The 27509-nt window shown below is 51.7% G+C and overlaps 1 protein-coding gene and 2 long non-coding RNA genes across 4 annotated transcripts; 2 read left to right on the top strand and 1 right to left on the bottom strand.

Annotated features, from left to right (window-relative positions):
- The first annotated feature begins 648 nt into the window (after nt 1–648).
- On the top strand, nt 649–1344 carry LOC116184373 (uncharacterized). The gene is made up of 2 exons (XR_004149144.2): nt 649–786; nt 1167–1344. It is a non-coding gene; the product is annotated as an uncharacterized LOC116184373 (long non-coding RNA).
- A 2953-nt stretch (nt 1345–4297) lies between these two features.
- On the top strand, nt 4298–18669 carry RBM38 (RNA binding motif protein 38). Its single transcript, XM_021553553.4, has 4 exons — nt 4298–4639; nt 5352–5475; nt 6093–6147; nt 17244–18669. Exons 1-4 carry the CDS (start codon nt 4472–4474, stop codon nt 17542–17544), a joined length of 648 nt encoding a protein of 215 aa, XP_021409228.1. The 5' UTR covers nt 4298–4471; the 3' UTR covers nt 17545–18669.
- Nucleotides 7079–26406, bottom strand: LOC116184369 (uncharacterized). Of its 2 annotated transcripts, none has more exons than XR_014949706.1 (2): nt 25167–26406; nt 7079–24812 (listed from the first exon to the last, which is right to left on the bottom strand). It is a non-coding gene; the product is annotated as an uncharacterized LOC116184369 (long non-coding RNA). The 2 variants fall into 2 exon arrangements; XR_014949705.1 differs by having other exon boundaries at nt 7079–23609.
- Between the last annotated feature and the right edge of the window lie 1103 nt (nt 26407–27509).

The raw sequence follows: 27509 nt of genomic DNA, 5'->3' as shown, positions 1-27509 counted from the left end.
TGCAATAACCTAAGCCAAATGCCACTGAATGCAGCTCCCTCAAGATCTCCCTGCTCACAGCCTCGCTGGTGGCCAGCATCCAGACTGAGCATTAGTAAAACCAACAAACCAAACAGTTCCCACAGTAAGTCCCTTGCTCTCCAGTTAACTTGTTTAACTGTGGAGCTTCTAAGGGGGATGTTTCATCTGCTGTTGTTGCAATAAGCGGGTATCCATGGCAAAACCCAAGGGTGCTGCCCTACAGCAATGAAGTCTTGGCTAAGAAGCAGCAGAAACTGGAAAAGGTCAGAGCTCCACAGTAGCCCTGCTCCATTTTAAAAATAAAGCCCATCAGTTTGCTAAGAAATGAGGCAGGTCCTTCAGTGGCTTGCAGATCAGACCTGGGGTGTCTCAAATCAATTTTCTCAAAGACACCAGGGAAGAAAGGAAAATGCTCAGACAAGTGTACAAGGAGAGCACCACTACCAAGGGAGGGACAAGAACAGAAGGGACTTTGGGGCTTTGCAGAGGCCAAGGAACAAGGAACATTTTCCCTGCTGCTCTGTCCTGTTCTTGCTCCCAAAGGTATAATTTCCTGCTATCATTTAGGCAGGGACCATTTCTATATGGTTCTGTACCTGCATAGTCTTACAGTGCCACCTTCTCTAGGATTGTCAGTGGAATCCAGCACATTGGTTTGGTGATCTGTAGCTGTTCCATTCCACCTCTTGGATAACACTGCTGAAGTCCACCAGAAGGAGCCTTTGTGTATCAATTCTGCATAAACCTCGAGGACTGTATTAACATGTAAGTAAAAACCCAGTGAGTTTCTTAATGGTGTTGAATTATCATAAAATTAATCTTCCCAATCTGAATGAGAATAGGATGCTTTGGATTTGCAATACAAATTCTGTACATTAAAGATAGGGATGGTTGTACACCCACTGGAAACGATGACTTTTCTCCCAGCCTCCTCTGTGTAGTTTTATTTCTTAACAACAAAGGACTAAATGCACCCCTACAATGGCTTATATCAGGTTCTCCTTCTTGCTTGCAGTCTGCCCTTGGATTTGTGCTAAGCAATGTCCTGTCTTCACCAAGGCAGCTTCATACTTTGATATGTGCTTGCCTTTACAGGAGCTATCTTTGAGATAACTCAAAGTTGAAATATATTCTTCTCTTCTCAGGTACTCCTATTGTTGCAATAAAAGCATGGGGAGGTGTCAGCAAACTAGCTCTGCCAAGCTCCTTCAGCTTTGATCTGATGGCTGGATTTTATCTGTAGGTGTTTTGAGGAGGATGAGTGCTTTCCACAAGAACGAGGCAGAAAAAATAAAAGTAAACCAATTAACTTCCATAAAGTTATCCTTACTCACTTTCTCTTCCCTTTCCTGCTGTGTTTGTGGTAACAGCTCATTAGAGCCTGTGTTTGCAATAGCTGCACCATGAGACAGGAGATTTCATTTCCCCTCCTGCTTTCCAGGATGTGGCAGAACCGAGGCTGCCTCCCCTGGTGCTACCAGGGGGTTTGTGCTGCTCCCTGAGCACAGGTTTAGCCTTAACTCCTTTCTTTTTCTGGTCTGCCTGTAAAAAACTCCTGTTCCTGCCTCGGGGGAAGAAGAGGAGCTGGGATTTCTCCCTAGGGGGCTCATGTTTGAAGAAGAAAAAAGCCTGTGCTGTTTTTTCCCCCAGACAAGCATAAGCATGGAGAGCAGAGATGTTGCTGGTGTCTCTGGAGAACTTTGCCAGCCCTGCCTGCCCTGCAGAGGAGCCGGAGTCTGCTTGGATGATTTGAATCCTTGCCATCATTTGGAGCAGAATGAAGCTCTGTAAAAGGACAGTGACTGAATGCCAACTGGGCTGTCATTAGCTCGGGCAGCCCAGGAAGCAGCTGATGTGCAGTTTGTGGGGAAGTCATGCAGACAGAAGGGGTGACTCGGGGATGGAGAGGCCCCAGCCCCTGGCTGCAGTCTGACTCCGAAGGTGTGTTCCAGGCTTGCTGTTTGGATGGACCAGGCTCCATGGACCATCCATTTGCTGTCAATTTTTCAGTGATCTTGGGTGCTGCTGGCCCAGCTCCATCTTTCTTCCACAGTAATCAAAGGGAAATGCACCCTAGTCTTGAAGTCTGGTGGTTCAGGACTGAAAAGCTTAATGGCTTTCCTTGGCTTTTTTTTTTTTTTCTTCCCTCTCTCTTTTATGAAGCATAGGGTGTTTAGAACTATGGAAGTGGTGCAAGAAAAATATTAATGAATAACTATGGAGTGCAGACATTAATGCATTCCTTTCTCTTGAAATAACTGGCTTTTCTCTGTGGGGTCTGTAACAAAAAAAAAAAGTGTCTGCAGAGTCTGAACCTGCTGCATAGAAGCCAAAGTAGATGACGATTTTGTTTTTTTCCTAAAATGTTATATCTGCATTTATCATGTTGCAAAAAATCTCTTTCTCTGAGAAATGATAAACCTAAGGCAGGGTAAACCTGCCTGTTAAACCTAACAGGGGCAGTTCTTGAGATTCTGGATGATGGGAAGTATGAACAAATAATGATTTTTGGGATCCTCTCCCACACCCCAAACTCCAACTGATGCTTGAGAGGAGGAATGAAAGCATTGCAAGCACCCCACCATTGGAGATCCCCAGTACCAAGTAGCTTTTCAGCTTTTGTTTTCCTGCAGTTATGGACCAAGGGATACACGCAGCAAATATAGGGTTGTGCTATAGTAACAATTCTCCCAGGTTTGAATCGCAGCTCTGGGCAGAAACCTGCAGGTCAGGTCGAAGGCAGTGACATTTTAGGAGCTGCCTTTCCTTTCATGAAGCAAAATGCAAAAGGACAGTGGAGAACCCCACTGCTGACTACCAGTGGAAATGGCAGCGGTGCACAGAGAGAGGCTGCACAGGTACATATCCAGCTGCCCAGTGGAGAAGCAGAAGGCTTCAGAACTTGCTTGAGAAAGATAGTGCTGAACCTTTGTTCACCCCTTGACCCCCTCCCTGGCTGGGTCTCCTTAGCGATCCGGTTCAACACCACCCCTGTCTTCCACCGCGCCTTCGCCACCCTGCGTGCCACAAAGGCTGCCAGCTGCCGGGCGGCTTTGTCGCCGTGCCCGAGGCTGCCAGGGACCAAGCCCTCGCCGTTGCCATGGTTGTGCAATAGCGGCGGGCCGGGCGCGGGACAGCCGCCGCACAGGCGGGATCTTTGGCGGGCTGCTGCCCGGGAGCCGCCGGGGCTTGCGGCGTGCCCGGGGCCCGCTCCGAGCCCAGGCGGCGGGGACCGCGGAGCGTGCGGCGGGCCGGGTCCGAGTGCGGGCCGGGTCCGTGTGCGGGTCGGATCTGTGTGCGGGCCGGGGTCCGAGTGCGGGCCGGGTCCGAGTGCGGGTCAGGATCCGAGTGCGGGCCGGGTCCGTGTGCGGGCCGGGTCCGAGTGCGGGCCGGGTCTGTGTGCGGGTCAGGATCCGTGTGCGGGTCAGGATCCGTGTGCGGGTCGGATCCGTGTGCGGGCCGGGTCCGAGTGCGGGTCAGGATCCGAGTGCGGGCCGGGTCCGTGTGCGGGTCAGGATCCCTGTGCGGGCCGGGTCCGAGTGCGGGTCAGGATCCGAGTGCGGGCCGGGTCTGTGTGCGGGTCAGGATCCGTGTTCGGGTCAGGATCCGTGTGCGGATCGGATCCGTGTGCGGGTCAGGATCCGTGTGCGGGCCGGGTCCGAGTGCGGGTCAGGATCCGTGTGCGGGTCAGGATCCGTGTGCGGGCCGGGTCCGAGTGCGGGTCAGGATCCGTGTTCGGGTCAGGATCCGTGTGCGGGCCGGGTCCGAGTGCGGGCCAGGATCCGAGTGCGGGCCGGGTCCGAGTGCGGGTCAGGATCCGAGTGCGGGTCAGGATCCGTGTGCGGGTCAGGATCCCTGTGCGGGTCGGGTCCGAGTGCGGGCCGGGTCCGAGTGCGGGCCGGGTCCGAGTGCGGGTCGGGTCCGAGTGCGGGTCAGGATCCCTGTGCGGGCCGGGTCCGAGTGCGGGCCGGGGTCCGTGTGCGGGCCGGGGTCCGAGTGCGGTTCAGGATCCGAGTGCGGGTCAGGATCCCTGTGCGGGTCGGGTCCGAGTGCGGGCCGGGTCCGTGCGCGGGCCGGGTCCGTGCGCGGGCCGGGTCCGAGTGCGGGCCAGGATCCGAGTGCGGGCCGGGTCCGTGCGCGGGCCGGGGCTCGGGCGCGCCGCGGGACCCCCGGCCGGGCGGGGCCGGACTACGCGCCCCGAGCGCCCCTGCGCGGCGGCGGGGCGGGGCCGCGCGGCCCTACAAAGGCGGCGGGGCGGCGCGGCCGCCGCTACTCACCGGCACCGGCGGGCGGGCGCGGGGCCGCGCTCCGGCTCCAGGCGCGGCCATGAGGCGGCTGTAGGGCCCCGGGAGCCGCCGCCGCTCCGCTGCCTTCGGCCGCCGCGGGGGCTCGGCGGGGCGCGGCTCTCGCTCGGGGTGGATGCCGGCCGCGGCCGGCCGCTCCCGGCACCATGCACACCGTGCAGAAGGACACCACCTTCACCAAGATCTTCGTCGGGGGGCTGCCCTACCACACCACCGACTCCTCCCTCAGGAAGTACTTCGAGGTCTTCGGGGACATCGAGGAGGCGGTGGTGATCACGGACCGGCAGACCGGCAAATCCCGAGGATACGGCTTTGTAAGTGCCGCTCCGCTCTGCTCCGCTCCGCGGCGGGACGGGCGCTGCCCCCGCTGCCCGCCGTGCGCCGGGGAAGGCGCCGGCAGCGGAGCCCGGGGCTGCCGAGCCCGCCGGTGCGCTCGGACAAAGCCCCGGTGCGCCCGGACAAAGCCCCGGTGCGCCCGGACAAAGCCCCGGTGCGCCCGGACAAAGCCCCGGTGCGCCCGGACAAAGCCCCCTTGTAGCCGGACAAACTCCCGGTGCGGCCGGGCGGACCCCCCGGCGCTGCCGCGGAGTTTGTGCCCGCTGCGGGAACGAGGGGCTCGGTCCGGACAAAAGCGAGGCGGGGGTCCCGGGAGGAGCCCCCCGTGCTGGCCCGGCCGGTGCCGTTCTCTTCAGCACCTGCTTGCCCCTCCCGATGTCCCCGCGTCCCGCCCGCGCTGCCCGGAGCTCCGCTGCGCCGGGGTTTTGGGAAGGGCTCCAGCGGCTTCTTGAAACAGGCGCGGGGAGGAGGTGGAAGGGCAGGGGAAACAGCTGGCACCGGCCCAGCCGGGAGCGCCCGCTTTTCCATCGAGTCCCGGGAGCCCTTCCCATCTCGCCGTGCAAGCGAGGCTGCACGAAGGGAGTTCAGCTCCCGATTCAAAATAGAACAATAAATAAACTCCACTTAGTGCCTGTTGCTGGAGTGTTTACAAAGCTCTGTTGCTACAAACAAGGCTGTGCTCGATTCCAGGTGACCATGGCAGACAGAGCTGCTGCTGAAAGAGCCTGCAAAGACCCAAACCCCATCATTGACGGCAGGAAAGCAAATGTGAACCTGGCGTATTTGGGAGCAAAACCAAGGAGTATTCAAACTGGTGAGCCATCCAGGAGATCCCATCTCTCTCTATTAGAATAACTTGTAAGACAAGGAAACAAGATCCTCGGGCTGGAATCATCTGATCTGACGATGCACATTTATCTGTCCCCCATAGTTCTGATTATTGGCTGAGGGCACTGCGTAGTCCAGTTACCTCTTTGGTGTATCTTCTTCCTCAGCCCTGCTGCACTAAGATTACTCACCAAAGTTCCTATAACTGTGTTAAAGCTGTTTCCTTCCACGGCAGATCTGTTTGCCCGTTAACCTCTTTGTTACATGAGAATGAACAGTAAGAACCACTTCGTCATTTCTCCCTTTGGTTTGATGACTGCAGTCCCCAGTGTGTAAAATAAGGCTTTATTCCCCATTGTCTGTTCCATAGCAGCACGTTCACACTGGGCTTTCATCATGAATTCCCATCTGCTCCTCGTGCATATCACATACGCATGTTAAATTTAACTTGTTTCTAAATGGGGCTCTGAATTTGCTCACATTCATAGCAGATCAAATGCAAAGACGTGTGGTGTAATTCTGCCTGTGTGTTAGGAGTTGAGTGGTACAATGGATGCCATTCATTAATATTTCTTTTTTTTTCTGAACCTTTTTTTTTTTCAGGTTTTACCATAGGTGTGCAGCAGCTACATCCAGCCTTCATTCAGAGACCCTTTGGGTAAGTGGAAATGATTCCTAACGGTCTGTTTGAAATCAGATTCACAAATCAACTTCCTCATTATTTAAAATGTGTGAAAAAGCCTTCGTCGTCAAGAGTGGACAGTTTCAACAGCTGTTGTTAATGTTCAGAGTACTTTATTTCTGGTGGAGATTTCAGAAGTTTTGTGCATTTGTCAGCTTCAATGTAATTCCCAAAGATCCTTCTTTATCCTCAGTAAATCTTAGTCAAAATAAACCCAGTGCATTGCTCGCTGCTTTGCCAGCTTCAAGAATTCACAGGAATTCAAATAAATGGAAAATAGTTTCTCTATTATAGTACTTAAGGTGTCAAAACAATTAAGCAAATTCTGTTCTCATGTTTCTCAAATAAGATCCTCTGCTTCCTCTGTGCCATTTCCCACGTAATAACGCCTAGGATACAGTTTTATCCTAGAAAATAAATTGCATTGGAAACAAAGTCTGTTACTTAATGAAAGTAACATTAGGTCAAAAATTGATTTTGGACAGATGTTATACAAGGCTTGAATAGTCTGCAAAAGTGGGCTTTTGTCTGCTGTTTTCAATAGCTTATACCATCCCTACTCGGTTAGAAAAGTCCTCTTTTTATACATCTAATAGGATCTGGCAGCTGCTCGGCAAAAGACAAGTGTGCTTCATGAGAACAATAGTGACTGTCATACTGCCCTCATTTAACTGTTTAATGATTGATGCAGCTCTTTTTTTACACCATTTCAGAAAGTGAATATTGATAAGGTTTTTTATTATTATTTTCTAAGAGCATTAAGAAAGTAGGTGCATTTTTTAAAGCTTTTGAGCACTGCCCTGATGTGGTTTTTGTGTGACTCTAATATAAATAGATGGGATTTTGGCCTTTGTCAACAGCAATACTTCATCCCTTCCCTGCTCTCCACTCAATTTTTTTTGGGGGGGTGTTTTGTTTCTTTTTTTTTTTTTTTAAAGGAAAAAAATCTGCTAACAATAAAACTTTGATTCCTCTGCCCTTATGGCCGCAGTTGCCAACTGCCTGGATAATCTCATTCCATGAGTTTAGGGATGTGAGAGGCTGTGTTGGCACAATGGTGCACACCCAGTGTACGTGTGCTCTGTGTGGTTCAAACACGCCACTTCTCACAAGCAGTTACAGCTCTGCTGGAAAGCCCTGAAAAACATCTGCCATGAAAGGAAGAGTCTCCCCTTTTTTGGGGCAAGAGCCACAGTAGTCTGCATAGACCAAATGCTGCTTTTTCATAGCTTTCCTTGCATGGGGGCTGCAGGAGCTTTCACAGCCCCCAGAGCAGCAGGACCTGGAGATGTGAACCCACAGACTTTTGCATGGGAGTGCAGGGGAGAAGTTGCCAATAAAAGCAGCCTCTGGCAAGCCCTGCCACACGTGGGAGCAGAGAAGAGCAAAGTGGTGAAGCCCGTTAAAACTCCTCTTGTTGGCAGGAGCACTTTGCAGATTATCTGCAGTTTTCTGGGTGCCCTTCCTACCTCACAGCCACAGCTCTTGAAAACATTTTTTTTTTTCCAACAGTTTGCTTTTGGTTTCACATCCAGAGGAGTGTGGGATCGACTGATTACATGCTCCTTGTGATCTAGACAGTTCCTGTTGCAGTTCTTAGGCATTGGTTTCATCATTAAACCAGCAGAGCTGCAGTTAGCACATACAGCGGAGAGCATTATAAATTATTTATCAGTTGCCAAGAGACAGGAACCAGGAGAATGGAAGGCTGGAGGCAGGGGATTATATATCATTATTTGCAAGCATCAGTAAACAAGAATTTAATTGAATTCAGTCATTGCTGCAGCAGAATCACTGGAAATGTGGGTTTTGCAGAATGTGTTTACCTGAGCACCACCTTTACCTGAGCACCACAACTGGGGCTGCTCTGTGGCTTCTGAGCAAAGCCTCGGGTGCTCAGTCAAGCAGCAGAGCTTGGCTGCCAGTTCCCTCTTTGTCTCCTCAGTAGACCAACAAAACTAAGAGCCTGCCAAGCTCCACTCCTTCATTCCCTTGAACCCACAACTTCCTTGACCCCAGTGGGATGTGAGGGTAGATGAGGAGTTTATCAGGGTCTGTCACTGAATTGCTGCTGTCTGTTTGCACACGCCGGGTGGATCCTGACCTTTCCCAAAGGAAGCTCAGTGGCTCCGCTGCTTTGCCCCTGGTGTGAGATGTTGCCTGGCTCTCCCTCCTTCAGTTTCTGTCTCTGCAAAGGATTTGTGCCCAGGGGTTGGCATTGTGGTTTCCAAAAGATGATTGTCATGGGGCACAGGGTGCTTGGTGGTCGAGCTGGGCTTGACAGGGCAGGAATGAATGAACAGCCGTTAACGAAGAGCAAGCAGCCAGTCATGTCCCAGCTATCAAGCCACAAAACGCAGGTTTTTGGTGAAACCTAAAATGAATGGAAACTATGAAAATCACCCAAACACCAGAGAGGATTATTTATAAACTGAAGGCTTCCCCCCGTCAGCCCCAGACACCTAAATGCAGCTGTAAATATTGCCAGGGCTATGCGGAACAGAAAGAGAAACCACGAGGAGCCTCTCTCCTTCCTCCTGCTGTCCTGGCAGGGGAGGCACTTGCACAGCAGACAGCATGGAGTCAGTAGTAAATCCTGTTTGGAAAAGAAGTTTCTAGCTTGTTGTAACCAGAGATCTTAACAGTAATGCAAGGCAAAGGATGTGTCTGTGTCAGAGTGACTTGGAGATCTGGCTGCTGAGTTTAGGGAAGCAGCATTGAGCCTGGGGCTCAGCCTGGGGCTTGCAGACTGCTTTGCTTGGAGGCACTTGGCAGTGCCAGAGTGTCCCTGCAGCTGGTGTGCTTCATGTGATAGGTGACGTGGCAGAGCTGCTTGGTCCCACCTTGTGGTTCCCTCCTCTGGGACTCTGGAGGTTGGAGGCAGGTTTGAGTCTGGGGATTCCCTGGTTCTCCTCTGTGCTTGCTGCTCTGGACACAGCATATGGCAGATGCATTCCTGTGGCTGTGCCTCAGCGAAGGAGCTATCTGTGTGGGAGATCTACCAGTGACTGAGTAAGTGACTGAGCTCTTGCAAACATAAAACTGTCTCTTGTGGCAGGATCCAGCTCTTTCCATAGCTGCACATTGGATATCATTGCTCCAGAGACCCCATCCATGTGTAGTTACTTGTTTTGGTGGCCCCCTGCCTCTGACCCACATTTGGTCTCTGGCAACGTCAGAAAGAGTTAAAACTCTTTGAGTTTAAAATTTCATGCGTTGATGCTGCTGCAGTTAGAAGTGAAGAAAGTCTCTCTTTGTATCAGCCCAGTCTCCCTTGCAGCTGTTTATCCTTAACATTTCTCTATTGGGTTAAAAATGAAAGGCAACAAACTTTCATCTTTTCTGTGGTTATACTTATAAAAGGGCACGTGCTGTGCCCAGCCTCTGTCAGCTGGCATCCCCCTGCTCCAGCTTCCCACTGCCCGCTGGAGCTGGAGGCTCCCATCCCACTCTGCCAGGCTCACGTGGATGGAGCACCCAGCACCTGGTGTTATCCTGTGCCAGGAGCATGAAAGCTTGGGGGAGAAAGGAGGCATTTCCTAAGAAATGTCCAAATCCATTTTCCAAACAGCTTCAACTGTGGTTCTCATGCATGGTGACCACTGTTCAGACCAAATGCTTGCCAGTCGGAAAGAAATCCTTTTCTTATTCTTTTATTATTTTATTTTGTGTTTTTTAAGTGTAAACATGTATTTATAAGCAGCTCTGACAGCTTTGAGAATTTTCTTGAACATCTACTTCAAGATGGCAAATGCTGGTGTCAGACCCAAGGATTTGGTGTGCCTATTTTTTGGGGTTGGGACAGAATTTGCTCATTTTCTGCCTGTAAAACAATACAAAAGCGTGGTCTGATACAGTGACCTCACACTTGGCTGTGTGAATGATGTGTGAGCTCAGACCTGTTGCAAGGGACAGGCTCTGGGTGAAGGATCTGAGCCATTCCTGGGCTTGTGTGTGATGGAGACAGCCTGAGCTGGCTCTAGCTTTGTCTTTACAGCACGTGGCTTGAGTTGTGCCTCTGCTCTCTGTGATTCCATTGCCTCTGGTGGATTTCCTCTTCATCCTCCTCAGCAGCAGAGCCCTGATTCCTCTCTTGTTGGTGCTGGAGCTGGGCAGTGGCACATCCAAAATTCACCTGTGTTGCTCTGGCTGGTGCCACAGAGGCCCAAAGTGGCAGATTGATGCACACATCTGAATTTCTAGAGCAGCTCAGCTTGTGCTTGATCTCATGTTTCCTTTGAGCAGCTGCTGGCATATGGGCCCCAACTCATAGTATTAAGCACATGCCCAGTAATTCGGATGATGAATGCAGCCCTGGGCATCCTGCCCTGGCGCTGAGGGCACCAGCCAGGGAACCAGACAGTTGTTGTGCTGATAATTTGGTAGCAAGGACACCGGGTCACTTCTAAATACAACTTTTATGAAGAACTTGTTCCCCACGGATGGGGGCAAGCTACATACCAGAGCTAAATATACTCCATGATCACAAAAGATGAAAAGTCCTGGACCTCGGAGTTAAAACTCAGTCTCCTGTTTCTCAGTCTCCAAGTGCTGTAAACAGGGTTGTGCTGTCCCCTGCAATTTCCCTGTCACCAGCTTTGAGCATTTTACCTCTCCTCTGTCAGACCTGAGCTGCCCTGGCCAAAGCAGCAGAGGCTGGAAAAACCACGCTGGATCCAGGCATCCCCCATGATTCCAGCTTGCAGGAAGCTGTGGAGGGATTACATTGAGATGTCTTAAACATTCTACTACCACAGAGGCACAACTGGCAGCAGAGATCACAAACTCTTAAAATGGAATTTCTTTTTTGACTGAGAAATTACTTAATTACTTGTTTTATCAAGTGTAGGCCTTCTTTTATCAAAAAGAGGTATTTCATTGCTTTTTCCATAGCTGAAGCATTCTGCTTCAAAACACCTCATCTCTCCAAGAAAGGGGTTTAGGTAAATCAAATGAGTGGATGGTTTTAATGAAAGGTCAGTGGAAGGGATCATGTGTAAAGAAAGAAATTCGTTAAAAATGGAACCAGTTGAAAGTAGTTACTGATGTGTATTATTCCAGAACTTGTCAGGTACTTCAGAAGACTAGAGATGTTTCTGCCATTGATTTCTCTAAATTGCAGAAGAAAATTGGAGAGTTCAGTCAAAGGGAGAATTCTGGGGCTTCCTGGGTTAATCTGTTGGAGACCCTGGTTTTCCCAACCATCCTACCAGGTTCCTCACAAGGATGGTGAAGGACTCAGGTTCCTGTTGTGCACTTGTGTGAAACAGTCCCTGTTTCTTCTGTCAGTTAATTTCTGGTTTGGCTGTGCTGATAACTGGAAAGGGGAGGGGTTTTTCCTTCTCTGGAGAGCTGACTAGTTGTGGATAAACTTCCATGTGGCTTTTTCCTTGGTGCCAGATGGCTCTTGTTTCAGGCAGATGTTATCTCCTGCTACCTGAGTGTTTTTCAGCCTGCTTCTCTCCAAAACTATTTTTGGTCTGGCCCAGCATGCCTTTGTTTGGGATCATGTTTTTTTGGGTTTTTTTTCCTTCTTCCTTTGGGTGTGGGGGAAACAAGATGCAGAGGATAAAGTCATTGAGCCTGGCTAAAACTCATGGTGGAGTTCAGCATGTTGATCTCAGACTCTTGGTTGAGCTGAGAAAAAGTATTAGATCTCTGTGAGATGTACTCCCATCTTTGGTCTGCAGCATGTTTTTTACTTCTTTCTGTTTTGGGTTTTTTTTTTTTTTTTTTTCCCACTGGCTGCAGTCTGGGACAGTGTTGTGGCACATCATGCCTTGGTGATTGCCACTGGTGTGGTGACATCTGCTCCCAGCAGGGAAGCAGGAAACTCAGTCCTGCACCTGTTTGCACAGGGTGCTGTGTAAATCTTCTCAGAGGGACAGAGAGGGATGAGGAGAAGGCAGACAAGCAAATCAGTTACAAGAGGAGCAGAAATTGTCTCAACTGCTTTGCTATTTTGTGTTTGTGTCGTGTTGCAGCAGGTGATGATAAGTCCCATGGAGCTGCAGAGTTCATCCTTGTGTGACTTTGAGCTGGCTGGGATAGCTGGCTGATGAGCTGTTGACATTTCAGTGCATTTTTAAATCAGCTTTAGTAGGGACACTTCAGGAGTTGGAGGTTTGTCGTGTTGTGGTTCGAACCCAGCCCTGTCAGGGAATGGTGAGGGATGGTGGAGTGATCAGGGCACAACCCATGTCCCGATCTGCTCCCAAGTGTTAGTGGATAAACTGTGATGCCCTCCTGGAGTGAGAGTGCTGCTGGGCAGGCAGGGACATCCTGCAGCCTCCTCCTCGTGTGTGGGCTGAGAACAGCACCTGAATTTCTCACATTTCCACAGCCTGTCATCGTGGCTGGGGCCCGTATGACACCGGCGGCCAGCCCTGCCTGCACCCCACACACGTGCCCTGGGGGTCTCCTCGAGGTGAGTGCTTGCTGGCTTGGGAGTGTCCCTCAGGAACGATTCCTGGGAGTGGGAATGACGCCAGGATGAGTGCCTGCATCTCCAGCTCTGCCGTGGTGCCGTGGCACTGCCAGTGCAAGTGTGGGGTGTGCTTCCCAGAGCAGCTTGCAACTCAGGAGCCCACTTCAAAATACACCTTTGGCTCTGCCGTGCAGAGGTGTCACATCCCCAGGGGCTGTGCTCAGCTGGTCCTGCAGCACCCAGCACCCCCTGCCACCACGTGCTGTGGCAGCGTGGGCGTCCCTGTGGCAGCCAGTGGGTCAGCTCTAGTGGAAATGGAGGCCAAATTCCTGGGGTCAAATGCCAGAATTTGTGCCTTCACTGGCAGACACAAAGGGCTCTGTTTCTTTTATTCTTCAAGGAATAAAAGGCTGGTCGTGGTGGTGGCATTTGTGTGCTGATCTCTGTGAGGCTGCCAAGAGCCCTGTGCCTCTCCTTGTTTCCCAAATGTTTGTGTGATGCCGTGTCCCTCCTGACAGAGGGCTGCAGCTGTCTCCACCTCTTCAGAACTGACAAAACCAGCTCCCAGCAGGGCTGGCAGAGACCGAGGGGGTCAGGAACTCCCACCTTGTTGCTGTCCCAAACTCGTGCAGCATGCAGGAGCAGCTTGCAGGAACAGCTCATGGCTCATGTGTAGGAAGTCCTGCAGGATGGCAGGGAGCTGAGAAGGTGCAGCTAAAGCACATTTTAGGTGTAAATCTGATACAAAATAGTCAAATACATCAAGTGTCTCTGAGATGAGCTCTGCTGATGAGAGCTCGTTCCTCTTCCCAGTGTTTGGGGAGAGAAGTGGGACACATTTCCTTCTGACTTGTCCCTTTTTTTCTTGCTGTCCTCCATCCAGCCCTGCCCTGCTGCTGTGGTGGGGGGACCTGGTTGGTTGCAGGTTTTGAAAGGGACTTTTTCATCTTCCTGGAGCCACGGGTGCCTCCCCTGACGTGTTTGAACATCTCCACCCAGACCTGCACCAAAACGGGGCCCCTTTTGTTCTGTCCCCCACCAAAGCAGGACAGAGCCCGTGTCCCTCTGCCAGTGGCTGTCACCATCTCTGTTCTGGTTCAGTTCTGTCTGCCAGGGCAGTGTGGTCAGGAGCGTGGGCTGGCACCACCAGGGCCCTGCCAGGTCCCTGCTGTCCCTCCTGCTGTCCCTCCTGTGACTCTGGGCTTAGCTTTGACCATGCTCCTTGTGCTGGGTGGCTTTGCCCGTGGCTCCTTGTTGTGCCAGCAGCATCTCATCCCTCTGCTGCTCACGGGGTGACTTTGGTGTGTGGTGGCCACGGCTGATCACTTGGTTGGTGTTTTATAATCACACCGTGTGTGTTTCTGGTGAAGTTCTCCTCTGGCTGGCAGGGCCCATCGTGGGGGATGGAGGAGAACTGCAGGGAAGGAGGAAAGGAAAGGCATCTTAAAACACAGCTGTGACTCATCCTGTAGAAATTCAGATTAGAGTTTGCTGTTTTCTAGAAAGAGAACTCCAGAACAGCTTGCTTTTTGTTATCTCCTGAAAGATCATGTTCAGGAGTAATGGAAGAAGGGGAAATATTTCGAGATTTTCTGTGGATGCTAAATGTAGCCAGCAGAGAACTTCATCCTACTGCACTGGTTTGTTTTGTTTGTAGCTGCAAGTCATCAAAGTGACCTTACTTTGGGTTGTGTGTTTGGTTTGATTGATGAATTGCCATCTGTCCACCTAATTCAGAAGACCAAACTGCATAATATCTTGATTGAAATGTCTAACTGAATTATTGAAATCCTACAGACCAAAAGAACCTTCCCTTTTACATTGGCATTCCCTTTAGAAGCAGATCTTGGAGTTGCTGAGTGTGATTTTTTAGTGCAGTACCAGCTGTTGTGAGTGATGTGTGCTTGTGTATGTATGTACTGGGCTGGTGGGGTGGATTTCTGAGAGCAGGGCCCAGGAGTACATTCTGCCTTCCAAGCTAATGGTGCTTTTCATTCCAAGTAGCACTGAAAAGCTGGAGTTTTTCCTCGCTGAAGGAAAAGGGTAGTGCAGGATGTTGCAGATTTGCTGTCTCCAAGCCCACTGAGGAACTCTGTATGTGAAAGCAAAGCCAGTAATGCAGAGTTTCTTGGGATGAGCTGGGAATATCCACTCACCCTGATGGCACCACGTCCCCCAGATGGGCTGTGCCAGCTCAGGAGAGAAGCTGGGTGGCAGCAAGGGACATGGAGGACCTGCTCATGCAGGGTGATGCTCAGGCTGTCCTGGGCATTTGGTGAGCACAAGTGGAATTCCTGTGGGCAGGAAAAGTACAGGCCCCTCCTGCCACTGGGTGGTTTTTAGTGGATTGTACATTTTTTGTTGCATTTGTGGAGTGATTTTAACTTTGTTGGGCCCTGGAGTACCAGGAAACCTGGTGACAGGCAGGGAGAAATGAGGAGCAGCCAGAGCATCCATCCCCAGTCTGGGATGCAGGCTGTTGGCTGATCTACCCAGGGTAAAGCAGTAAACATGGGCAAAGCCTGCCCTGGCATTGCACCTCTGAGTTATTTAAAACAAAATAAAGAGAAAATCCCACCGTGAGAGGCATGAGGAACCCTGGGTGGGACTCAGCCCTGCTCCTCCAAGAGGGGGCTGCCACTGTGTGAGTGTGTGACATGAAGTGCCCTTGGGCTGAGCTGGTGCCTGAGCTCCAGCTCTGATTCAGCTGTGCTGGCCTCAGTTTAGAGCAGAGCTGAACAAAAAGGGATTCTGTGCATTTCTGCTGCCTCATCTCATTCCTGTTACCCACAGGGTGATGCTGGGTATGGTGTGCTTATGGGCTGGAGGACTGTGAGGTCCCCCTTGCTGTCCAGGGGTGTCTGGTGGCCTCAGAAGAAGGTCTTACCCTGAATTAAAGGTGGAGGTGCTGCTCACCACCACCCCTCCTCCCTGGCCATATGGAAGGACCCTGATCTCAGAGGCAGTGTTGCTGTGTGGGGAGAGAACAGTCATCCTCTTGTCATGCCAGTTGTCTCAAGCAAAAACAAACTGCATATGGGAGTGGGAAAAGGAGAGGAAACTCAGTTCAGATGAGCCCTGGTTTGTGAGAAGCCTTTCTCCTGTCTGAAGAGCAGCCTGAACCATCCAGTGCTGGTTGGAAAGCCAGTGGGAGAAGCCCTGGGTAGGAGGGACCAGCCCCAGGTGGACCCCAGCATGCTGCAGGTGGTGGCTGAGATTTAGGATGCTCAGGTAGAATGAGGGTAACCACGTACAGCCCTGTGCCTTGTGAAGAGCCTGTGGGAGGCTTTTAAAAGTGGTTGTGTTTGAAAATGTGCTGTCACACACATCCACACAAAAATCCCCAAAATATTTGAATCTGCATAATCTCTCTGCAGAATTTTACCTTGGGAAATTTTTATTGGCCAAAATGAGTTGGGTTTGGAGACAGGGTGGCTGGCACAATCTTTTAGGGGATGGCTTTGCTTCATTCTGTGGCCTTATGTGGTTCAGCAAGCAGTGGCCAAAGGGACCTTCTTCTCCCCAGGGTGCATGTGGCTCTGATGTTCCACTGGTACTGTGCCATTTGCTGGTGATAGCCTGCACCCCCTATTCCTTAAACAAACCCCAGATGTGTCACCCTGCAGCACTCTTCAGGCCACATAAATTCCCCATTTTAGCCTGGGCCTTGGCAGTTTGTGTGGATGTACTTAAACCTTCAGGTTTGCACAGTTTTTGCCCAACTTCTTGAGACCTTGATGTGGGCACTTTGGAAAATACAGCCCTTTCATTTTGATGCTTTTTTCCCCCCTCCCCTTTCCTCCTCATTAGCAGTTTCTAACAAATTAGTAGGCACTCCTGCATTAATCACCTCCAGGATCTTTCCATCTGTGGACTTTAATTGGGTGTGACATTGTTAAGTTCCTCTCAGCAGCACAGCTCCTCAGGGCAGGGACAAGCCTGGGAGAAGCTGCACTTTTGGGTCCTCGTGGAAAGGGCAGCGGAGGTGCCAGGGGCAGATGTGACAGGAGTGTCACTGCCCTGCCAGCTACTGGGGAGTGCTACTAGGGGAAGAAAGCAGCATGAATATCTCATGTTTTACAACAAGCACCCTGTAGCATTCCCTAAACATGCAGTGTTGTGGAAACATGGTGTAAGTGTGTAGTAACTGATAACACCTGGCAGGATGGAGGGTGTGGGGCTGCACCCGGGGTCAGTGGTCATTCCTGGTGGGACACGTGGAGGGTGGCACGTTGTCCCTGCTGCCAGGGGATGTCCCACAGGGGCTGTGGGTCCTCAGGACCCTCCTCCATGCAAGTTTGGATGGAGAATACAGGAGGCAGAAAGGCTGGCAGGGTGTGAGGAAATGAGGTGAGCCAGAGGCTGTGTCACGGCCTTCCAGGGAGCTTATTTTGGATTTCAGCAGCCTGGATAGTTGGAGATAGAAGCCATGGGGACCAGGGGATGTGTATTTGTTAGCAGCCCATGCTTCACCTTGCATGGACTGCTGCTAGACTGAGGTCTAGGAGCGTTTGCTTTTCATCCCCCAGCTCGGGGGCAGCACCGTTTCCGTGGCTGACGCGCACGAATTTGGGAGTGAAGATGGGGCTGTGCAAGCCAGGGAGGCTCCCATCCCCTCACTAACCCTCTCCCTTTCCCTCGGCAGACTCACGCCTCACTACGTTTACCCCCAAGCCATCATCCAGCCCAGCGTGGTGATCCCCACCCCGGTGCAGTCCATCACGTCTCCCTACATCGACTACACGGCCGCCAGCCAAGCCTATTCCCAGTACACCACAGCTGCCTACGACCAGTACCCCTACGCCGCCTCGCCCGCCGCCGGCTTCGTGGGCTACGGCTACACGGGCGCGGTGCAGCCGCCGCTGGCCGCCGGCACGCCCGCGGCGCCCGCCGCCGCCTTCGTGCAGTACCAGCCCCAGCAGCTGCAGCCCGACCGCATGCAGTGAGGGCCCGGACAATCTCTCACCCTGCAGGGATGCGACTGGGACAGCGAAACGGCAAAAAAAAAGAAAAAAAATTAAAATAAAAGAAAACCAACCAAAAAAAAAAAATCATCGTCCCCCCCTCCTCTACCCGCCTCCATGCCTTTGTCTCCCGTATGTAGGTGCATATCGATGCCTAAGCTGTTTATAGTGTTGAGGGCTGATTGTGCTTATGAAAGTGGACTTCTGGTAAGTTTTTTATCCCTTTTTTTTGTTTTTGTTTTTGTTTTTTCAATCTGGACAGATACTGTCTTGAAGATGTTCTAAAAGCGGCTGAAATGTTTCACAGGAAAGCGACAGGTTCTTGCACATATCGCGGTCTGCTTCCATCACCTGTGGTTTTTCTGCCCCCTTCCTTCCTCATCCAGCCTACAATCCTCTTATTTACTGGTGAGGTACAGAGGTACTCGGAGAACACGGAAAAAAAGCAATCTTATTTTTTGGTTGTACAAAAACTTTGTAATACTCAGAGATGCCTTACAGAAAAAAAAAAAAAAAAAAAGCAAAAGAAAAACTATTTTTTAATATTTATTGCGATTTTATTCGCATGAGCTGTGAATTGCAGACAGAAGAATAGTAGTAAGTATCTGCCTTGTTTAATTCTCATTTTACTAAATTATTGTATGTAGGTAAAAGTTCTTAAGTAATTGCTGAATCACTTCAACATGCAAAAGGGAATATTGGCTTGAAGGAGAGCAGAATATTCCTTTAGTCAACGCACTGTACTATTTTCTTATTGTAATTGTTACTCTGTTAAGATTATCTCAAATTTAGGTATATTTTTAAATGCAAAAAAACAACCAAGGATACTGAACATTTTGTCTACTTTGGTAGATCTTTTGTTATAATGCTGCAACCTATGGAGACATTTACAGTATTTATGTAAAAGAGATTTGGGGCTGTTGGCCAGCAAGGTTTAGGAGAATATCACGAGTGGAGCAATAGAGAAAAAGGAGTTATGTCACTGAACAAATGGGTAAATGTAACCTTTTTATGCCTGTAATCCAACAGCCAAATAAAGGAAGAGAACAGGCGATGTAAGTGCATTTCTACAAAGACAGCAATAAACTATTTTAACTTTTAAGATTATTCAGTGCTGTATTGGTACCATGTTTGCTCGGCTGCAGTGCCTTAGGGAGTATTTCCGAGCCCACCTGGTCTGGCCATGCTGGGTTTCACCCTCGAGTGTGCCAGCGTGGGCTGGGGGATGTCCTGTGGCAGGAGCCCCTCCTGCCATCCTGCAGCGTGTCCCACCCTGTCCTCAGGGGCACCTCAGGGTTACCTCAGGGTTTCTGAGCTCACAGAACCTCGTGGGCTGGTGCCAAGTGCTTCCTCACACTGCTTGGAGCAGAGGGTGGGAGGTGCTGCCATGCTGGTGCAGCTCCAGAGGCAGTAGGGGCAGATGGGATCTCATCCCAGAGTTTTCGGGCCATCACTTCTGTTGTTTGCTTAAAATACGTTGGGGGTTATTTTTCTGAAATAGAATTTTTCTGAAAGTGAGTGGTCTGCCAGTGGTCTGTCCTGGTTAAGGGGATTTGGTGGTACCAGGCAGGTGCCAGCAGCAGACTTCCACCCCTGAGCCTCATTCGCTGCTCCGGTGCTGCATTTGACTTCCCCCAACCCACTTGCTTTAGAAGTTTGGTGTTCAGATTTTGACAATTACAACCTTCAAGAATTAATCTGTACAAGTAAATAAAATTACTCTGTTTGATCATGCCAGTTATCTGGTTCATCTCCGTGAAGGCCACAGCAGGCCGGGTGCCAGGAAGGGCCGTGTTTTTGGCACCAGCATCTGCTGCTGGTTCAGGTGGTGATGCCTGAAGCCATCCTGGGGGAGGAGGATGAAAGCAGAGGCAGTTCAGCACTGTGGCTGCCCTTAAATGCCCACGGTGGGCATGTCTAATGTCATCAGGAGTCCTCGGAGTGAAGAGCCCATCCTGATGAATGGAAACAACTCTCCTGCCTTGCTTGTGCTGCGTGAGAATGCAGATCCTGGTGGGGCTCTGCTCATCCTGCCCGGGGTTTTGCTTACAGCCTTGTGGGTGACATTTATTTCCTTTTTAAGTCATTACTTTCTGGAGAGGCTGTGGGGCTGCCAGAGGAGTGAGAGCCGAGCGCCGCATCCAGCCTGGCCCGGGCCCTGCCTTTGAAGTGCTATCGGGGCTGGAGATTATTCAGCAATTCTTCTTTCTCCCTGTCAGGAGGGGAAGGGAGGGGAGGATTTTTGGGTGGGGGTGCTGGGGGAGGCTGGGGAGCCCTTGGCCCCAGCAGCCCTGGGGTGCCTGGCACTGCTGAGCTGGCTCTTGTCCTCAGCCAGGCACACGCATCTCCCCCGCGCAGTGGGGACAGCAAGGCTGCTGAACACGGGTTTGTTGTTGGAAAAACACATGTGCAGAGTGCTCTGAAGTGAAAAGAGTGATGATTTTCCATCTAGCTGTCTGATTTCCTGAAAGGTGGCCGACCTGCCAGGAAGCGAGGGCGCAGGCCCGGCGCTGCCCATGCCATTCCTGGATCCCGCTCGGCTTCGCTCCGGGCTCATTTCGAGAAGCAGCCACATCAGAACAGCAGCCCAGGCTCTGCCTCCTTCCTGTTTGCAAAAACCCCCTTGTGAAACTGCGGAATCCTGAGCTCTGCCATTGCCCTTGCAATGGGAGCAGGGCTGTGCTGCCAGGTGCTGCCCTGGAAAGGAGCCCGAGCACTTCCCTGTCCCGTGCTGGGAAAGTGGGAAGAGCTCAAAGGGTTGCTGTGGTAGAAGGACAAGAACTGCAGAGTACGAGCAGTGGGCTGTGGGTGAGAGGCAGAGGCTGCCTGGCTCCTGACTGATCAGGGTGGCACAGGGCAAGGGCTTAAATGATTTTGAAATTGCTTAAAAGTACCTTTTTGTTTTTTTCTTTAATGCATTGCTTGATGGAGCATCCTCTTCCACCTCCTTATGTTGTCCCAGCACAAAAAAAAGCTAATTCTGGGCAGCTCAGCTCTGCTGCAGCCAGACAGAAGCCAAGGGAGGGGATGAGCAGGGGGTGAGGACCAGGAGGAGTGGCAAGGGCTGGGTGGTTTTGGCAGCACAGCCCTGGCAGCACCATCTGCTTGGCAGGTGCCAGGGGTGGGACCAGCTCTGGGGGCCAGACCTTGTCCTGGGCACATCCCTGTGGCCGTGCTGGCAGCTGACCCAGCCCAGGCCACCTCTCAGCAGCTGTGCCCACATGCCCAGTCATTTGCATGACAAATTCAAATCTTTTTTATAGGAAACCATCACACTGGGGCTGTCAGGAGGAGGTTTGGCTTGTGTGGGCTGGGGCGTGTGCAACCCCTCTGCTGTCACGGGGAAGTGTCACCATAAATACCAGTGCTGGGGTGCTGGTCATCATCGGGATGAACCCAGCCACAGTCTGGCATCATGTCCTGGCATCACCTCCTTTTCTACCTGGCAGCAGTGAGTGAGAGACAGCCCTGTAGCCCAGTGTGGCTGCTGCCAGACCTTCCCCACTTGCCTGCCATGAAAGGGATGCCTTGGGTGAGATTTCTGCCCTTCCCAGGCACTCCCTCTCGCTGGGGTGTCCCCTGGCACAGAAGCACAGCCAAGGGCTTTGCTGCCTGAATCTGCTTTTGACAAGGAGCAGGGGGTACCCAGCCCACACCTCTGCAGTGCTCCCCACGCTGTCCCACCTTGTCTGGGGGACACTGGACACCCCCACGGGCTCCTCTCAAGGTCTCAGTGGCTATCCCCAGGATGAGATGGGAGCACTGGGGACATGGGGACACTGCCAGCCCCCACAGCCCAGCTCCCCTGGCTGACAAGCCCAAAACTTTGCACTGAGAGGGAAAGGCTGAGCACACTATTTATTTGCATAGTAACTGGGCTGCTGCTGGCACTTACCCTTTAAAACAGAGCTGACAGCAAAATGTTTTACCCCCTCAAATACAGGGAATGCTAACAGCATCCTTTTTTTTTTTTTTCCTCTCTTCTGGCTGGAACTTGTTTTTCCCTCCTTTGTGCCTCTCTGAATCCTGCCAGCATAGAGATTCCCTTGTTCAGAGAGTAAAAAAAAAAGAAGAGGGAGCAAAAAAAAAAAAATAATTGAAAAAGAAAAACTTAAGCCTGGGATTAAAAACCATCACTAAAATAGTCTGAATAACAAAGTCAACTGACTGGCCGGGGAGCCGGTGAATGCCTGTCACGTATCGCCCTTGGCAGGGCACGGTCACGTGTGGCACGAGATAGTTCCTGGAAAAGCTTCTGCCCAGCCTGATAGACCTGTGCCTGCTGATACTGCTGCCCCCACTCCTGCAGGGCTGTGGGAATCTTCCTGACACGGGGATAAACTGTGGGGGACAATAAATAAATCTCCCTTGGGTACCAAAGGTGTTGGGTGTTCTTGAGGCTTTTCCACCCTAATGGTCCTGGCAGCACTGGGCCAGAAGGACCCTCTGCCCTTACTGATGTATTTAGCAAGGGACTTTTTGGTGGCTTTATGTTTGTTTTTTTTTTTTTTTTTCCCTACACAGTTTTTTCACATAGTTTCAGCTGTATAAAGAATCCAAAAATGGGACCTTGCATGAAGTAAAAGCAGAGGGTTTGTACCTCCCCCAGGCAGAGCCAACTCAGCCATGTCAGACACATCGTGTCCCCACACCCATGGAGTGTGTTACTGTGGGGATTTGTACCTAAAACCAAACCTAAATAACAGTTTTATCCTCTTGCTGACTCCAGCAGCACAAACCTGAAAGCAGAGAGATGGAACAAAGCACAGCGCCAGGAATGATGGCTCAGATAAAGCCACACAATGTGGGAGGGCAATTAAAGACTCAGATTTATTAGCTGTGTGCCCATGCTCAGGAGGGTGATGAAGCAGTTGGAGATGGAAAAGTTGGTACTGGAAAGGTCAGAGATGGAGGCTTCTGAGAGAATGAATCAATGAGCACCCAAAATCCCAGGAGTCAATTTTTAAAAGCATTTGCCCAATAAAAGTGGAGACTGTGGCCTTTTATAAATCAGCCAGGAACATGCCTTGGTTTGAAAATAGCACTGAGCATCTTATTACATGCTTAACACTCAAAAGATCTGTTAAAATCAGCTCATTGAAGTGGCTCCTGTTCAGTTTGTGTCCTGGTCAGTGTGTGCAGACACCCACAGATATTTGTGGTCTCCTGTAGCATCCACTGGTGTGCTTGCATGAGCTGCTGACATGTGAGCACCTTAAACAAGCCTGAACGCTGCAAAATGAAAGTGAAATTAAATAAATGAGTCATGCCATTAGTCTCCTGTGAGCTGGCTTTAAAATTAGCAGGTTTTAGACATAAACATGGTAGAACGAGCCCTGAGGGGAAGAAAAGTTCTCCAAAAACCACATCCTACCTTCTTTTCAACAGTGCACGCTGCTCTTTATTTCATGCCACTTTAGTAAGGTAAACTAATTTGGTTTCCTGTTTCCAATGAATTTTATATGTAGAAAAACATTTCTATTACATACATTATAAATCTGATTAGAAACATGTATGTATGAACAAACACGTGGTTTTTATCTGTAGCTGTGTGCATTTGTGTGTGTATATCAAAGAATACACATAAATGCCTTATTTAAACTGTCATTTTAACTTTTATTTCACAAATCCTGGCTCCTGAAGATGCCAGGTGAACTGCAGTTTAGAAGATAATTTAAAATGAGAAGCATAACATAACAGCAATGCACATTTAATGGCTGGTAGCACAAGCTAATCTGGGGCAAAACCCAGTCCTGGACTGAGCTCAGGCTTCAGCAGACTGGGAAAACCAGCAAAAATGTCCCATGTTGGTGTGAGAGCCATGCCTGGAGATGGGGCAGACCCCAGGGGCATCCCCATCCTTTTGCCCACTGCTGCCATACCTGTTCAGGCAGTTTTACTCTGTCTGTTTTTCTCCATTCCCCTATGTCCTCCTCAATCAGCCAACCACGAGCACTTCAGCCTCAGTCTGCTCAGCCCAGAAGATAGATATTTTGGGCATCTGCAATCTGGACGAAGCTCCAGTCCTGCCAGGAATTCTGCACAGGCTTGAATGGAAAAAAAAATAAAAATATCCCATGGAGTTGGGTAAAGGCTGCCAGACTGCCCCGGGCCCTGTCCTGCAGGCAGGGAGCAGCCCCAGCCCCTCTGCAGCCACCAGCCAAGACAGAGCCTGCAGGAAAGATCATAAATTAAATGCAAATGTTTATTCCATTGGCACTGTCCGGGTCATGTGCCTCGTGGAGCTGGAGAGTGCAGGAATATTTTCTTGTAGCTGTTGAATAAACTGCTGGAAATGCTCGCTGTGTAGGGATCCTGGAGGAGGAAGAGGCTGAGACCTGCTTGGATGGATGATGGATGGATGGATGGATGGATGGATAGATGGATGGATGGATGGGTGGATGGATGGATGGATGGATGGATGGATGGATGGATGGATGGATGGATGGATGGATGATGGATGGATGATGGATGGATGGATGATGGATGGATGATGGATGGATGGATGGATGGACAAACACAAGATTTGGGCCCAAGTTCAGAGGCTGGGCCAAGAGCTTTGTGCACAGGCAATGGTTTTGGGTGCAAGTGAGACACTGGAGATTGTGGGCATGTGAGAACCATGGATTTCCCCTCCCCCCTTTGCACACACACAGAATTAATTCTTCCCATCCTCATCAGACACAGTGATCTCTGGATGTGCAGCTGAGCTCCAGCACAGCCCCAGCTCTGGTGGCTGTCTGCAGCATGTCCTGCAGGCTGCAGGTCACTGCAGAGATGCTTTAAAAACCCCCACCCCAACCCATCGAGCACAGCCCGCTGCCCCACAGCTCCCAGCACGGTGCTTACAACAGGCTTACTCATTGCTCCAGTGAGTAAGACTGAAAGGGGAGCTCCACAGGGGCAGGACCGGGGGCTGATAAGGAGCAGCTCCCTAATCTCCAGCCACAGCAGCGAAAGGCTGAGGGTGATAACTCCCAGAGCCCCTGGGTCCCAGCGGTGCAGGGTGCTGCTGTGGGTTTGGGTGTTTGCAGGGCTGCACCTCCTCTCCTCGCAGGGTTTGTCTGCAGTGGCCCAGCCCAGCCCAGCACCCCTCAGGGTAGGCAGCAGGAGCTGGTGGTGGTGGCAGCCCCCAGGGCTCTCAGCCTGGACCTCTCACCTCCTCTGCTCTTCATGCCTTGAGCTCCTGGGGCACAGCCGTGGGGAAATGGGGCTACAGGAGGCAGCATCATTCACCTGACCAATCAAACCTGTTTAGGAAGATCCAAAGTTGGGAAGGACCCAGCTTCATGCTCCATCCTCATGCTCTGGGTGACACCTGGGAACCAGGAGCGCAGCAAAGCTGGCACTCCCCTGATTCAGACCTGGGCTGGGATTTAGGCTCAGATCCCTGGTTTCTGCTGGCTGGGTCAGACCCTGTCCATGCCCATGGCCTGTGGCACACAGCACTGCTGCTCTGCTGGCTCCATGTCACCTGCCCCCGCTCCAGGGATCAGCTCCACTGTCCCCTCACCGGCCCCATGTGCCAAATTGCACATGATAAGCTCTGCTCCAAAGCACATTTTTGTCAGAGGCTAGTGAGATAAAGCCTTAAAATAGCTCACCATGACATCCATCAGGGTCTGTGCCACTGCATTTCCCACATGCTGCCGTCCTCCCTGCCCGGCTTCAGCCGGGACCATCCCTGCAGGAAGGCTGAGTTCCTGAAATGCAAAGCAGGACGTGCAGAGCTGCTCCTGCTGCTCTCCAGGCAGCATGGCACTGAGCATGGCATGGCACTGAGTGTGACGTGGCACTGTGGGGCAAGGCTCTGCCTTTTTGGGGTGCCCTGCTGCAGGGCCCCCATCCCATCCTTGGCTCGCTGCAGGGAGCGCCGCGCCCTCTTGGCCTCTCGCAGCCTTTGGCTCTGGCCAAACACCACTTGGCCAAGTCCCCAGCATGGGAACAAAAGCAGAGAGCCCCAGGAGGGGCCAGGGAGCTGGGGGAGGGAGCAGCTCCCTGCACAGCTCCTCTCCAGCACTGGAAACCAGCGGGGCATGGAAGTGAAGCATCCCCTCGCTGCCTTCGTCACCCCTGGTGCTGCCCTGTGTCCTTCAGGGGTGCTCTGCTGGCTCCTAAGCCTGGCTGCCAAGGGGAAGAGTGGGGTGCCAGCATCTCCTCCTGGAAAGGCCACTTCCAGCTCTTTCCTTGCAGGGTGAACCCACTTCTTTAACCCCTCAGGTGCCAGCTGGCCAGCACCGTGCCCTGGCCATGCTTCCTGGGCTCTGCTCTCACAGTGCTGCCAAGAGAGTGGCATTCAAAGCTTTAGCCTTTCTCAGCCTTTAGGCACATGCTCCAGCTCTCCCTCATTTTGTGTTAGCTTTGAGCAGCCAATATCACGTCATATTTAAAGGCGTAGTTTCAATTCATATCTATCTTGATTCTTTTTTTTTTTAATGAAAAACAAGATTAAAAATAGTCATCAGAGAAAACAAGCACTGTAATGCCCACACAGATTTTTCAAACACTTTCAAAAATGCCCATGAGAGCAACTGCTTTTAAGTGTTGAAGAATGACTTCAGTGCAGACATGGCTCTAAGGAAACAAAGCATTTAATACAGAGGGGAAAACATAGCCCAGGTGTTACTGCACCACAAGCCACAGCTCCTTCCACTGCACCTGGCTCACACCTGGCTGGGGGCAGGTGGCCCTGCAGAGACATGTTGGGGTTACTGGGAAAGCCATGCCAGCATCTCCTGCCCATGCCAAGGAAAATCATTCCATTTCCTCTGCCCTGTGCCTGGGAGGGGCTCACGAAGCTCCCCAGCTCAGTGCCACCCCCAGTCCCAGCCAGGCACAGCACAGGCTGCTGTGGCACACCAGGTGATCCTGAGCTCACAGGGATGTCACCTGTGCCAACAGGATCCTGGCATGCTGAGGAGCCACAGAGCCCACCACGGCTTGAACTCCACTCTGCAGGCTGGATGGGCTTTTGGGGGGCTTGTTTGGGTTTGTTAAGGGTTTTCCCCAGCCTCCACGGCCTCGCTGCCCTCCCTCAGAGACGCCAGCAAAGCCCCAGGGACCCACGTGCCTCGGGGAGCAGCGATGCAGCACAGCTCATAGCCTGACGTGTTTGGGACAGGGCTGTGAGGAATCCAGCAGGAATCATTGGAAGTGACCCTGTGTGACACGTTCCCCCTGCAAAGCCCAACCAGTGAGGCACAAAGGCTGCCCCCCCCAAGTCTGCCACAGGGCTGCAGAACCAGTGGGAATCTTTCTGGTGCAGATCAAGAGCTTGCCTGAAGCCCCTTTTAAAAAGCTTTAACCAGCCCTCTGTACCAGAGTGCAGCAGAACTCTGGGCCTTCTCAGAGGCATCAGGATGCTGAGGCCAGGGGAGAGCTCAGCTCAGGGGAAAACCACTCTGGAGAGATGCAGCCTGTCTGGAAAACAGGGTTTTACCACAGCTGCCTGTGGGCAGAGTACAGGCAGCACCACTGCCTGACACAGCACATGGCACAGCCTTGGCTCTCCCCATGGAAATGGCAGCATGGCATCACTGCCCACGTGGGAAAGGCTGAGCTCTGTCCCCTTGTTGCCCCAAATACTGACAGGATTTTCTTAGCAGCACGAAATGCACATCTGCTCATGCAAAGCTGCGGGCGGGCGGCCGGGGAGCTGCAGGAAGGTCGCTGCCATGCACGAGTGCCTGCCTGCATGGGCCAGCCTCCCAGCTCAAACTTTGGGCCTGAAAGGGCTTCCTGCATCCAGAGCAGCCCCCCTTGCTGCTCTCCTTGCCCAGGGAGCCCAGGCTGAGCCGCAGCCCTCAGCAAGCAGGCAGCAAGGCAGCTCCTGTGTGTGCCCCCCCAGCCCTGCAGCTCTGCTCTCCCTGGCAGGCTCACAGAGATAAGGCTGGAGGATGATCACTTCGTGCTGTCATCAAGACAACATAAAGCCTGGCTGCTTCCAA

This window comes from Lonchura striata, chromosome 20 (assembly GCF_050655825.1).
Source record: "Lonchura striata isolate lonStrDom1 chromosome 20, ASM5065582v1, whole genome shotgun sequence".
Lineage (NCBI taxonomy): Eukaryota > Metazoa > Chordata > Aves > Passeriformes > Estrildidae > Lonchura > Lonchura striata.
The sequence above is the reverse complement of the archived record's forward strand: the minus strand, read 5'-3'. Positions and strand labels throughout refer to the sequence as shown.